The sequence below is a fragment of the Zea mays genome, chromosome 9, assembly GCF_902167145.1.
Source record: "Zea mays cultivar B73 chromosome 9, Zm-B73-REFERENCE-NAM-5.0, whole genome shotgun sequence".
In the NCBI taxonomy this organism is placed as follows: domain Eukaryota; kingdom Viridiplantae; phylum Streptophyta; class Magnoliopsida; order Poales; family Poaceae; genus Zea; species Zea mays.
Genome location: NC_050104.1, coordinates 145,233,232 through 145,248,374, shown reverse-complemented (window position 1 = coordinate 145,248,374; position 15,143 = coordinate 145,233,232). Strand labels below are relative to the sequence as shown.

At 40.9% G+C, this 15,143-nt stretch overlaps 2 protein-coding genes across 2 annotated transcripts; both read left to right on the top strand.

The window, feature by feature from the left end:
• Positions 1-27: 27 nt before the first annotated feature.
• LOC103639301 (E3 ubiquitin-protein ligase CSU1) lies at positions 28-1,796 on the top strand. Its single transcript, XM_008662065.4, has 2 exons — positions 28-348; positions 845-1,796. Exons 1-2 carry the CDS (start codon positions 110-112, stop codon positions 1,521-1,523), a joined length of 918 nt encoding a protein of 305 aa, XP_008660287.1. The 5' UTR covers positions 28-109; the 3' UTR covers positions 1,524-1,796.
• An 11,452-nt stretch (positions 1,797-13,248) lies between these two features.
• LOC103639300 (E3 ubiquitin-protein ligase CSU1) lies at positions 13,249-14,864 on the top strand. The gene is made up of 2 exons (XM_008662064.4): positions 13,249-13,604; positions 14,099-14,864. Exons 1-2 carry the CDS (start codon positions 13,366-13,368, stop codon positions 14,775-14,777), a joined length of 918 nt encoding a protein of 305 aa, XP_008660286.1. The 5' UTR covers positions 13,249-13,365; the 3' UTR covers positions 14,778-14,864.
• The last annotated feature ends 279 nt before the right edge of the window (positions 14,865-15,143 follow it).

The following is a 15,143-nucleotide window of genomic DNA, read 5'->3' as shown; positions in this document are numbered from 1 at the left end:
CTATATTAATCCCTGCCTCGCCGCTTTGCCTTCCCCGCGTCAAACAAATCTTGGGTTCCAAGCGAGCGAATACCTTCTCGAGCTAAGACGATTCGAGGCACGAGCGAAGATGCCGCAGCGGCATTCGAAAAACAACAACGACCTCGCCTTCTTCACGTACGAGGAGAAGCGGAAGCTCGGGTACGGCACGCAGCGGGAGCGCTTGGGAAAGGACTCCATCAAGCCCTTCGACGCCTGCTGCCTCTGCCTCAAGCCGCTCATCGGCCCGCTCTGCTGCCCCAAGGGCCACACATTCTGTAAGGAGTGCATCCTCGAGTGCCTCCTCTACCAGAAGAAGGACATCAAGCGGTAGGCGGCAACAGTTCACGCTCTTTAATTACTTCTCTGTCTTGTTAATTGCGTCCTTGCTTTAGGGGGTGGTTGGTTGGGCCATTGGGGGAGTAGAGTAGGGTGCGCCATGGCAGGGAGGAGAGAAGGCTGCATACTTTGAGTATTTGTGGGAAGAATCGTCAGGCTAGTTTATCACTGCTGTAAGGCTCAGGCGGCTAATGATTTTTTGTGCGGATATTAGGGGTGTTTGGTTCACCCTTCTAAGCTTTAGAGACTAAATTTTATCTATGCGGGAGATCTTATTTATTTATTAGTCATACTGTTTTCACGCAAATGTATGTTTGTTTGCTAAAGTACATTTTACCAGCAACCATGTTCATTAGCCACTGATCATTAAAATAGTACGCATCTTATAGTTGCCTTACCTAGAATTCATATTGTTCGTGGCAGACACAAAAAAAATTAAGTATTTGGTCCTAAACTATCTACTTTTCTATTACCCTTGTTCTTCCAGCAAGCTAGCAGCACATGAGGCCCAGAAAAAGCAAGAGAAAGAAGAGGAGGAGGAGAAGCTAATTCTGCAGAAGGCTAAGGAGTTGGATGCCTTTGATCAGCAGAATCATGGAGCTGTTCCTCAGTACCATGATCGCAGGGGTTCCCAAGACAAGAATGGGTTTCATGGAGCAAATAATGTGAATGCCACTTCTTTTGAAGACGAAGCCCTTCGCTGTATGAAGGCATTCTGGCTCCCTTCAGCTACTCCTGAAGCTACGGTCAAGGTAGACGTGCCCTCCACCGACACTGTCTGCCCGGAGGGGCAGGAGAAGCTCAAGTTGAAATCGCTCTTCTCTATCTCGTTCACAGAGGAAACTGCTGATCAGAAGAGCAGGAAGGCAGTGGAAAAGAGATACATGTGCCCTAGTTGCAAGTCCACTATCACAAATACCATGTCCCTTGTGGCGGTCAACACTTGTGGCCATGTCTTCTGCAAGAAATGTTCTGACAAGTTTCTAGTGAAGGATAAAGCTTGCTTGGAGTGCAGCAAACCATTCAGGGAGAGAAATTTGGTTCCATTGGAGAAAGGAGCAACCGGGTTTGCTGCACATGACGAACGCCTGGTGGCAAGGGATTTCAAGCATTTGGGTAGTGGCTCTGGGTTAGGACTAGTGAAGCCTGCATCAAAAACTTACTAACCTTGAATAATTATAGCCGATGTTGTGTATTGTTTACCATGGTGTCATGAAATTATCTAACATGGAAATGAGAATGCCATTAGGTTCACAATTACCGATGTAACTTCTATATACATGTTTGTAGATGTTGATTTTAGATATCTTTAAGACTTTAACGACACCACTACATTAAACAGATGCCTTGTATTTGTTTGTGTTGACATGTCAACAGTCTTGTTGGTTAACAAAGAATGTTGAAAACTAAAGCGTACAAAAAGAATATGATTAAAGATTTTTATACTCTTCTCGTTTCAAATTATAAGACATTTTGAATATTCTAAAGAGTGCAGAGTACCTAAACTACCTAGCATATGAGCATGTAGGGGTTGTATGAGTTGGTTGAATTTTGTCTCAGGGCAGTAATTTTCCATGTCTGGTTGGTGTCGTGATATGATTAGGTCAAGCTAGACCGAAGAATTTTATTCTAGTTTAGACAAGATGTTTGATTCTCCAAAAGATGGTTGGGATTTATAGTATTACTACATAAATGTTAACCTCGTGTAGAGAGGGATACATTCAGACATTTACGAAATAGATTTATGATTTACACTAAAATTCGTACTCATTTACATTGTTTTGGTTCATGTTTTACGCTTAAATCCACTCAAGCCAAAACCCGCGCATTGTCGTACGCACGTGGTTTTTACGTTGTAATCTGGGTCCCATTTATCGCTACGAAACAAATCGACGATTTACTCTAAAACTTGTACCCATTTACGTTGTTTGGTTCACGTTTTACGCTGAAATTTGCCCGAGCTAGAACCTACGTACAATCGGACACATGCTATTCTCACGCCATAATTTTCGGTCAGATTCGCTGTTACAAAACAGGTCTACAATTTACGCTAAAATTCGTACTCATTTACGATGTTTTTGTTCACGTTTTACGCTGAAATCCGTTCGAGCTAGAACCCACGCACGATCGTACGCATGATTTTCACGCCGTATATTTCGGCCCCATTCGTCGTTACGAAACAGACTACGATTTACGCTAAAATTTGTTCTCATTTACGCTGTTTTGGTTCACATTTTACACAGAAATCCGTCCGAGCCAGAACCCGTGCACACACCGCGTGGCTATACCTGGTTGGGGCTAATGGAAGCCCTGAGCGCCCCCCCACACACATATATATATAGTTTATGTATTAGGAGCCCTGGGCTTCCTATAATTAAAAGAAGCCCTAGTCTAATTGTGCATCTCGGTCCAACCATGCCATTGGATCATACCTCACTTACCGTTGTGGCCCATTAAAATGCATTCACCAAATTCACATTTTTTACCCTAACATTTCTATTGCACACAGCCGCCGACGACGTTTCTTCATCTCCCTTCCCCATCTTCCTCACAGATCGCTTCTGTGATCCGACGGGATGGCGAGTAGGAGCACCTGGACCACCAGACATGGCGAGCACCGCCTGCCTCACCTTCTTCGGTGCGACGACGACGCGCTGGCAGACGTAGTAGGTGGCAACGCTTTTCATCTCATACATATTCACAAGGTGCTTCTCATTGTGGTGGTATGGGCCAATGGCGACGAACCTCAGCGGGCACCACCTCCGGTCGAGTAAGTCCACTTTGGTCGATTCACACCCCAACGTCCCAACCCTATCTCTTTTTGTACGGTTCCGTCCCAGCTCCCAACCACAACCAGCGCGATAGCGTGATGCGATACAGGGAAGTCAGATTGGTCCCTTTTCTCTCTATCCGATTACTGGTTTTTTTGTATGGGATCCAAAAACATTGCACGAGGCAATTTTAGAGATATTCTTGAATTACATGTATTAATAAGCTACAATGAAGATTTGTCTCAAACTAATATACTAATATGCTATGGTGAAGAATGTTTTAGACGTTGTTTCAGTTCTAAAATTCTTCTCTCTGTTGCTTTTGCAGGCGAAAGAAGATCTATTGAAGCAGCCTAATTCCTATTGATATTTCAGAAGTAGTTATTCCGAGATGCATTTGTTTCATCAGTGGGACGAGCTCCGCTTTCTGAAATTCTTCTCTCTGTTCTGCGAGAGGTCAAGGCCAACAAGGGACCCCCTGTCATGCTGCTCTGCGAGAGGTCCTGTGCCCATGGTATTTTTCGTTTCAATATCTTCTATCTTCTTTTGTCATTTTAATCTATGATCTCTGCTGGTGTGAGCGAAACGTAATTAGGGGATTGCCGTTTTTGTTCCGTAGCTACCTGACCATGGCCCCCAGTTCAGCAGAATTTAGTCAAGCGCTGTTTGGGAATTCCACGTTTCTCCTAGGCAGTCCTGTAAATGGATCTTTTGAAAGCTGCTTGAGGGCTATGCAGATCCTACATGTAATTTTTATACCAATAATCTATTCGCTTGTCAAAACAATTTTCTGTTTTTAATGCTCTAAGCTAGCCCTGACTTCATTCTGTTATGTTATTGCACTAGCTGTCAGAGTTCCAGATTGGTTTTGCAACATTTATTACCCGTTCTAGTAATCTTCTTTCACCTCCATATAATTCTGTAGTTGCTTTTTTCTCAAATACGTGAACCTGTAAGCTGTGTGTTTTCGATTTTTAGATGGCTCTGTAGTTTCACATATCTATCGAGTGAATGGATTTATGCCTCTATACTTTTCAATTTTGCAAGCCTAAAGCGGAGCAAGAGCGACGCCCTACCTATGGGGATGATATTGTGTTGTTGGAATTAATCAACATGAGTGAAGAACGAGTGGAGGGAGGAGTAGGAGGTGAGATTGGGTGCTAATCATTTTTACCACTGTCTTACTAATCAAATTTGGTTTAGTAGCATTCTACTCCAAACAACCTAGTTATTATGTTCAGTAGCATTATTATAGGAAACAAAAGAGTGCAATGGTCTTATAGATCCTTGAGTGTTATGGCTTATTGGTTCAGGATAGAAATGTTTAGCCATCTAGGATATATGGTTGTTAGCTGGTAGTCAACTTACAGTTTACTAACATTGGCTGGCTTTAAAAGTTTGTGCTGGATTGTTTTCTAGTTTAGAATTTTGTGGATTCAGTCGAGAAGTGGGGAACACGTTCTGCTACTTTTCACATTCATCATGGAAGCAGATCAGTATCTGTCAATTATTTTGTAGAAATCCAGTGGGCAGCTTGTGTTCTTTTTTATACATAGTTTAGATAATTCTTGAATAATTCTGAGAGCATTTACATCCCTTAGTTATTTGTTGATATATGATATAGTATTTTTCTGCTCTTTTTGTATGCCATATTTATCTTCTAGGCTTGAAGCTCCAAGTAACAACATTGGATTCACCTTGAAGGCTTCCCACCGATATGACATGTTTCAAGAATATGTTCTGGTGAGTCTATGGTATATACGAGTAGTCACTTATGCCTCTACGATATAAGATAATGTTTTATCAGTTTCTACATAATACTTTGCATGCCAACCATCTCAGTGTATTTGTAGTAGTATGGTGTATAAATGCTGCTGGTCATAAAGCCACACTTGATAAGGTGTTCTAAACTGGTTTAAGGTATAATGTAATTAGTGATTTCTTGTACAACTTTTGGCCTCTAAGTTATATAGTGACACCGCCCGGTGACTAAGTATCTAAATCAAGCGTAATATTGCTTATACTCGCATATTTAAGCAGCTATAAATTTCTTGAAGTTTATTACCCTACCTAAAAATAATAATTAATCCCTATATTTACCATCATTACTCCCTGAAAACTTTCGTGCAATTAGTTTTTAGGGGGCATTATTTATTGTCGCATATGCATCTGACTGAATGTAATTTCAAATAACTGTCATTTGGTTGATGGTATTGGAGGTTATGGGTGATAAGTACCCTGCATCATTTTTACATTGTGTAATTTCAAGAAAATATAATAGTGTCTTTTCAGACATGAGCAAGTTGAGTATACTTGTAATCATCGTACAAACAAAAGAGGGCTGTCAGTCATAAACAATTTGTTTCTGCAAGAGGTTTGCACATAAACAATTTTTATTGTAGTCTAGGCTCCAACCTTTGGTTGATAAACACTCTTACCATAAGTAACAAAGGAATAAGAATAAATGATAGGAGATACAAGAATCTGAAAATGAATAAATGATGTGACAGGTTGTTGTAGAGCAGCATGATCTAAGTGAATGCATAAGTCTACTCTTATATTATATCATTCCTCTCAATCCATGTCTTTTAACTGGTGAATTATTTTAGGTTTCTGTTTGATTTACTTATGCTTGTTCTGACGTCTCTTTATGCTTTATACAGGCTTACACAGACCTGTTTTGACAAGAGTCGAGCAGCGATGCTTCCATTTCTGACTACGACCTAGCTAAAGGCTAATGGTTTCAAATGTCTGAAGTACCGAAGACAGGGCTAGCTCCTCGTTTTTTGTCATGTCAAAAAAATCGTGTATGATTGCAACAATATTGACAAAATATCGTTGTTCTTTATATTTTGATATACTATGAACAAAACAAGTGCCCTATGAGACCATCGTGATTTATGCATTTTCAAAATAATTTTTGCGACACTTCTTGTTGTGTTTTATGCTTCCATTAAAAAACAGTCTTACTTCGTTTTGCGCCAAATTTATGACACTTTTTGATGTGTTTTACAACAATCTCTTGCGAAGTGAGATTGTGCGCGTGTTTTACACTAAATTTCATACGCATTTACACTGTTTTAGCTCACGTTTTACGCTGAAATCATTCGAGCCAGAACCCGCGCACGATCGGCTGCACACGATTTTCACGCCGTAATTTTGGGCCTCGTTTGCTGTTACAAAACAGATATAGGATTTACGATAAATTTTATACTCATTTACGCTATTTTAGATCACATTTTACGCTGGAATCCGCCCGAGCCAGAACCCGCGCACGATCGGCTGCACGTGATTTTCACGCCGTAATTTTGGGCCCTGTTTGCTTTTACAAAACAGATATATGATTTACGCTAAATTTCGTACTCATTTACGCTGTTTTAGCTTACGTTTTACGCTAGAATCCGCTCGAGCCAGAACCCACGCACGATCGGCTGCACGCGATTTTTACGCCGTAATTTTGGGCTCCGTTTGCTGCTACAAAGCAGATATGGGATTTACGCTAAATTTCGTACTCATTTACGTTGTTTTAGCTCACGTTTTACGTTGGAATCCGTCCAAGCCAGAACCAGATCAGGCGCACGTGGATATACCTGACTGGGGCTTCCTATACTAATGGAAGCCCAGGGCTTCCATTACCTCTTCCCTATATATATATACTACAAACAAGCTCCATAGTGACAGTTGTGAACCTATTTTCACTGGCGTTTCTTAGAACCGTTGGTGCTAGGAGCCATCACAAATCATCATTTTTACGGGCGGGTAAATGAGAACCGCCAGTGAAAATCAATTTCCACTGGCGATTGACGTAATAAAACCGCTTGTAAAAATTATTTTCAGAAACATTAAACGGGGTTTTAAAAGAAAAAAACATTTAAGGAGAGGACTCAGCCCGCCCTCCCGTCACGACATTTTTCACGCAAAATTCGACTTGCTACGCGGCTGTTAGGAATCAAACCACTGACCTCACGTCCTCACCCTAGCGCGTACCCTAAACTACCACTCCACATGTAGCATGATTTGTGTCTAATTTGTAGTTTTTTGTCCGCATGTTGCAACTAACTCAGTGTAAATTGTTTGTTTGAGATCGTAGACGAACTCAAATACAAAAGTTGTTAACTACAAAGTTGAATAACTTTTGAAGTTCTACAACTTTTATTTTGACACTTTTTTTCATCCGAGGTAGTTTGCAAAATTTTAAATTTTAAATTTGACATACGCAGATTCATTTTTTGAGAACCGAAATGAGTTAAAATAAAAAGTTGTCAATTACAAAGTTTCATAACTTTTAGAGATCTACAACTTTTATTTTGGTTGTTTCATCATACGAGATCATTTGGAAAGCTCGAAAAATTAAGGATAAAAATGATTTCTAGTGGCGGTTCCTTAAAAAACCGCCACTAGAAATCGATTTCTATAGACGGTTCCTTAAGAAAACCGCCAGTAAAAATTATGGATTTTTACAGGTGGTTTTCTTAAGACACCTCCTGTAGAAATACGATTTCTAGTCGCGGTTTTCTTAAGGAACCGACACTAAAAATAACACAGACGGTTGATAACTGAATCCTCATGTAAAAATATATCGCCCCGCAGGCTTTGAGCCTTTTTCTACTAGTGTATATATATACACACACATATATTAGTACAAATCATGTGGTCACTGATAAGACATAGGATAAAATCATAACACATCCAATTGAAACAACATGGTCACAACTCACAAACTCAAATAATATAGTACAGTAGAGTAGAATACAACCTATCTTAGTCGTTAAAAGCGAGAAAAGGGAAGTGCTTACATCTCTGCCCGTTGACATTATTGTTTGCAAGAAACACTGTAATCGACACATATACACCAAAGGCCAAACAATACACACAATAAATTACTCGCCATGTACAATACATATATAGCTGCATGCACGGTGCTCGCTCATCATCCACACCACGTAATACGTGTATTCCCTGTACGAGGGGTATAATAAATTAGAAACAAGTTGTTGATACCAGTTGAAGGCTAAAACATTCAGTCCTTGAATGCAACAACATATCCAGACCTTATAGATTCAGACGACTTTCTCCAGAAAGAATGAAGTGTTGGCGTGTGGACAGCAATAACAACATTGCAGGGAAGAGCAAGTCTGAGTATGCACGCGATGACACGTTTCTTAACAGATGCCTCTAATTTTTTTGTGTGATAAGGCCAAGCTACTGACCTGACCGAAAAGACAACTGGGATTAAAGGAATATCCATAAATGCATGACTCTAGTGTTTGACAAATTTCTTCTGACGACTCCATATGGAATAGGAGGCTGCTAATGGTAGATTAGTCATTGCAGTTGGCCATCCCTCTAAGCATCTCTTGACCTCTCGCTACGGCCCGGGCGTTGTTGACGATATGAAGCGGCGGGCGGCGGTTAGCTTTTTTGTGGCTGCTTGGCCATAACATCCAGACGACGTACAACTAAGCCTTTATTTTTTTCGCCACCGCTCTGGTCGATGTTGGACACAGGAAAGGATACTCACCTTTCGCCTAACTGTAGTGCAGTAGCCTAGAAGACGATGTTGATTGATGAGGAATCTCTATGCTGTGGCTCTGAAGACATAGCTATCTGACGATCATTGGAATTGAATGATATATCTCTTTCGTTTTAGTATCACGAGTTCGTTACCATAGCTATATCATCTTACAATGAATTAGACGACTAACAAAAAAAATAGAAGCTTATATTTTTTAAACGATAATGGTTTCAATCCCAGGTAACTTTACTCTAAACACTAAATTACCAACACCGACAAAAAACACATACATATCAATTTGTGATGATATGTGTTCGAAACTGTTAGAAATATGCCCTAGAGATAATCATAGAGATGAGCATATTTCTTTGTATCCATGATATATATATTGCTTAATTGAATATCCATGGAAGGCACCTTGTATTGATTAGCAATTATGTGAATTGTTTGTGAGATTCTTTACTTATATGGTTATTCTAAATGATGTCCCTAGTCAGAGTCGATGACTAGCACATGTATTAGTTGATGACTACATTTCACAAGTCATGAACATGGAGATGTTAAACTAATAATGTGGGCGCATGTATGACATGAGGCTGGACCGACCCAACGTGAGATATTGTAATATAGTTCTCTTCTTGCAACATGAATACTGTATCCTTAGACCTGAGATTGTCGCATGTTCTCGAGATGTGAATTGACTTACTTAGGGACTATCAAACGCTATCCCGTAACTGGGTAGTTATAAAGGTAGTTTTGGGTTTGTCAGGAAGCATGCTATGAGGCATGGTCAGTCAAGATGGAATTTGTCCCTCTCTTTGTGAGAGAGATATCTCTGGGCCCCTCGAGTGATTGGATCAAGAAATGCATGGTCGTGCTAGGGTTAAGAGTTAACCATTGAAAGTATTCCAATTCACAGTATCGAGAAAGAGAGGTCAGCTTAGAGCCAGACCAAATATCGTGAGACAAAGGGAACAACATGTACGTAATGTCGCAAGGGTTCGTCTGATATGATCTTTGCGTACACATAGGAGTTGACATGTCTTGCTAGAGGCCGCTGTCAATTATTGGGCCAAGTAAGAGTACTCGGGCTATGTCTATTTGTACGTGAACCTATAGGGTCACACACTTAAGGGGAAGGAAGCCTAATTCGGATTAGATCCAAAATTAGACTGGGCTTTAGGGTTAATGATGGGCCTCGGCGTCAGAAGCCCACCATAACGCCTATATAATGAGGGGCGGGGGCGCGGTTAAGAGATAACCTAATTCGCCACCTGCAAATCAGCAGCCGCCGCTCGCCTCTCGCCCTCGCCAAGCCGCCGTCGCGAACCTAGCAGTTCGGTACGCGGCGCTTCCTCCCTGTACGTGTGGATACCTCGGAGGTGTTGCATCTGGAGCACTTGGACGAACCGTGCGAGGACGTGAAGGACGCCGGCGACTGCACGGCACTGCTCGACGCGTTCGTCTACATCGAGACGTCTTCCGCTGCTCTGCGCGTCTAGTGGTAATTCCATGACCTATAACCGCAGTAGTTCTTGGTATTATGGGGATTAAAATTTTGTTTTGCGCTAGCGTAGCCTCCCCGTAATCCTACAGAAACAATACAAGAAATACAACAGAACAAACCATACAACAGAAACACATACTAGTATTCAGGTTAGACACACTACAACACCCTCCACTCACCTTTGGTAAGATTCGAACTCATGACCTTAGCTTCGATACTATGTTAGAGTGAACACATTAATAAGTTCAACCTAAAAGTTTAAATAAGGTAAACAACCCACTTGTAAACTTCAATATGTATGCGGTTTTCAACTGTTCAAAAACATACGAGAGAAAGCTAAAAATCGACTAAATGAACTTAGTAAGGTGAAATTTTGCACACACATCTTCTCGTATTCAAGGTGTTCACAAAATTCAAGCTACAAAAGATCAAGAAAACTCTAGGAATCAAACATTGGTGACAATAATTCTCATATGTTCTTGCACCTTTTTAATTCAACCAAAAGTCCCTAAGAACTTAGATCTAGAAATTCCTTATAAAAGCCAAAGGAAAGAAGAGAGAGGGAGAGAGAGAGACAGTTGAAGCAATCTAGGTAAACATAACAAGATACAGAGCCACCACAAACCTAGGAGGGTAGGGCCTCCATTCACACCAGATCCACATGCTATCAGGTTAGATAGATGGAGGATTTTAATTGCGTCAATTTCATTTATGGATGCCACCCAGTATACTAGAGAAAAGAGAAAACCTAAGAAAAACAAAAAAATATGAAATGTGATGAGTTCATTTATGCATCCCACTCACGAGACAACGCTCTATCTTATTCATAGAGCTATTACACATTCTCAACATGCATTTAGATATTTCAGGTTGAACCGCTTAACCTAACGAGGGAAATTGTCTATGTTGAGATCGGTGCATCTGACGACCACAACCTCTTCAAGACTTTGCTTCATTTTAAAGCAAGCTTCATGATGACGGCACATGCTGCCTCTCGTTCCTGCTGGAACCTATCATCTCCTTAAGATCGTCTCTATGGCCATGCATGCAAAACATCGTTTTACACTTTATACTGCACTGTTCACAAAGTGAAGTTTGAATATAGGGATGATGATAGGTAAGCTGTTGGAGATAGCATAACAATCACTCATCAAACTTGAATATCGTCGCCTTGTGCATATGTTCACACTTTTGCTCACCATATTTATTGCATGATCGACGTGTCTCATCGATCAAGCTATCTTTTTCCAAGTCAGGTCAGCTTGCTAACTACTACGCCAATGTGAAGATAGCTCGCGATCTCACATATATAGTTCTTTTGCTTTGATTTTTTGGGCAATGTTTTCCATCACGACGCATATAGCATGTCATCCTAAAATCATATAGTATTTATAATACAACATAATGTTCTTGTTGACCTTCTAGACTAAGATGCATTGAAGTCAGCTAATCCTAGCCCAGTAAACAACTGCTGCTTTCCAAGTCAAACACGCTCCCTTCCCTTAGAAAAGATATACTTATAAGATAGACCTAAAAAAGAGAAACACAACTGACATCAACTAGTCCAAGTGTAGCTAAGCTTCATGTTGGGGACTTGTTCTCAAATGCTATGAGTTAAGAACAAGGCAACACAGAAAATGTTAAGCGGCAAAGTCCTTCGTCCTTCGAAGCATTATTTCCCTTAGGATATAATGATTTTCGGACGAAGGTTATGAAGGGCGCACCTTCATAAACACAACATACGATGATGAAGAATGAACCATATGAAATATAAAGAATAACATAGACAATTATATGTTATTATCAACTTATTTTTGCATTATCATTATGAAGAAATAGAAATGACATCAAATTACAAATGTACCTTCGGCTTGGAAGGAGATGAAAATACAAGCGTGACGCAAAAGCAAATGCCAAGTCAGCGTGAACAGTACGGGGGTACTGTTCACCTATTTATAGGCACGGGCCACAGCCCATATAAAATTACATTCATGCCCTTTACATTTGGTAGTAATTCTATAGTAATCCATCGAGGTCTGAATAGCCTTTTCATCTTTAAGTCGGTTTCTTTTTCTGCTACCACGCCGAAGCTTTCCCGCTCACATCTTCGGCGTTGTATCAACCTTCGTATTACTTTGGGCTTCTCCTACTGTGATATCGACTCGAGTCCGAAGATACCTGTTCACACATTATACTCCAAAAACACTGTTAAATCCTGTTTTTGAGGACCTTCGGAAGCCGAAGGCCCCCAACACTTCATTTGGTTGGACCCAGTAGCACTGCAGTCTATTAGGAGGCTAGTTTGTGCAAAGTCAACAATGCTAGTTTGTGCGAGTTCAAACGCATGATAGAATTGTCTGGTTCATCGACAACGACTGAAGCAGTAGAAGCGGACATGGAGTGGAATCACATGAGCGCATACCCGTCTCTGTTGGAGCGCCTAGGCAAGTGAAATCGAGCTGTCACCGTTGATATTTCGATAATTCCGTATAGACATCCTTTTCTTGCAAACCACTATTTTGTTACCAATCGCAAATGCTCTGTATTTGAATTGTTGATAATTTATTTTGAAAGACTGTTTTTGATACGATCGTACCTTTTTTTGTAATTATGACAAATTAAACATCCTTTTTTAAAAGATAAAAGAAACAATCAAACTTAACCATCTGTATTTGACTTGACTTTAGAGTTTGACTTGCGTGTTTATGGGTATGTTTATTGAATGAAAGAATGTTCAGAATCGGATCTAAAACTATGAAGTTAAAAGTCAAACTATTATCACCATTAAACGATATTATAGATAAATTAGAGTTCGAAAATATAAAACATTAGACAAAGTAGAGTTAGGAACATATTGCAGGTAAACCAATCCATTGATGCAAATTGTGTAAACTAACACATAAATAAAGTCAAGACGATTTTTTAAATGTTATATTTTAAAAAACTATTTCACTCACTAACTATTTCTAAAACGACCATATCTTTTCATCTACGGTCTACGGTCAAGTCCGCTCGGCCCAGCCCACTCGTGTGCACGGACGGACACGGAATCACCCGAGTCCGACCCAGATAGCGGCGGGTTTCGAGGTCCGTCTTCCTCTCGTCACTATATTAATCCCTGCCTCGCCGCTTTGCCTTCCCCGCGTCAAACAAATCTTGGGTTCCAAGCGAGCGAATACCTTCTCGAGCTAAGACGATTCGAGGCACGAGCGAAGATGCCGCAGCGGCATTCGAAAAACAACAACGACCTCGCCTTCTTCACGTACGAGGAGAAGCGGAAGCTCGGGTACGGCACGCAGCGGGAGCGCCTGGGAAAGGACTCCATCAAGCCCTTCGACGCCTGCTGCCTCTGCCTCAAGCCGCTCATCGGCCCGCTCTGCTGCCCCAAGGGCCACACATTCTGTAAGGAGTGCATCCTCGAGTGCCTCCTCTACCAGAAGAAGGACATCAAGCGGTAGGCGGCAACAGTTCACGCTCTTTAATTACTTCTCTGTCTTGTTAATTGCGTACTTGCTTTAGGGGGTGGTTGGTTGGGCCATTGGGGGAGTAGAGTAGGGTGCGCCATGGCAGGGAGGAGAGAAGGCTGCAGACTTTGAGTATTTGTGGGAAGAATCGTCAGGCTAGTATATCACTGCTGTAAGGCTCAGGCGGCTGATGATTTTTCTGCGGATATTAGGGGTGTTTGGTTCACCCTTCTAAGCTTTAGAGACTAAATTTTATCTATACGGGAGATCTTATTTATTTATTAGTCATACTGTTTTGACGCAAATGTATGTTTGTTTGCTAAAGTACATTTTACCAGCAACCATGTTCATTAGCCACTGGTCATTAAAATAGTACGCATCTTATAGTTGCCTTACCTAGAATTCATATTGTTCGTGGCAGACACAAAAAAATTAAGTATTTGGTCCTAAACTATCTGCTTTTCTATTACCCTTGTTCTTCCAGCAAGCTAGCAGCACATGAGGCCCAGAAAAGGCAAGAGAAAGAAGAGGAGGAGGAGAAGCTAATTCTGCAGAAGGCTAAGGAGTTGGATGCCTTTGATCAACAGAATCATGGAGCTGTTCCTCAGTACCATGATCGCAGGGGTTCCCAAGACAAGAATGGGTTTCATGGAGCAAATAATGTGAATGTCACTTCTTTTGAAGACGAAGCCCTTCGCTGTATGAAGGCATTCTGGCTCCCTTCAGCTACTCCTGAAGCTACGGTCAAGGTAGACGTGCTCTCCACCGACACTGTCTGCCCGGAGGGGCAGGAGAAGCTCAAGTTGAAATCGCTCTTCCCTATCTCGTTCACAGAGGAAACTGCTGATCAGAAGAGCAGGAAGGCAGTGGAAAAGAGCTACATGTGCCCTAGTTGCAAGTCCACTATCACAAATACTATGTCCCTTGTGGCGGTCAGCACTTGTGGCCATGTCTTCTGCAAGAAATGTTCTGACAAGTTTCTAGTGAAGGATAAAGCTTGCTTGGAGTGCAGCAAACCATTCAGGGAGAGGAATTTGGTTCCATTGGAGAAAGGAGCAACCGGGTTTGCTGCACATGATGAACGCCTGGTTGCAAGGGATTTCAAGCATTTGGGTAGTGGCTCTGGGTTAGGACTAGTGAAGCCTGCACCAAAAACTTACTAACCTTGAATAATTATAGCCGATGTTGTGTATTGTTTACCATGGTGTCATGAAATTATCTAACATGGAAATGAGAACGCCATTAGGTTCTCAATTACCGATGTAACTTCTATATACATGTTTGCAGATGTTGATTTTAGATATCTTTAAGACTTTAACGACACCACTACATTAAACAGATGCCCTGTATTTGTTTCTGTTGAAATGTCAACAGTCTTGTTGGTTAACAAAGAATGTCGAAAACCAAAGCGTACAAAAAGAATATGATTAAAGATTTTAATACGCTTCTCGTTTTAAATTATAAGACATTTTGAATATTCTAAATATATTATTTTTATTATATATCTAGATATAGTTTATTTTAAGTTA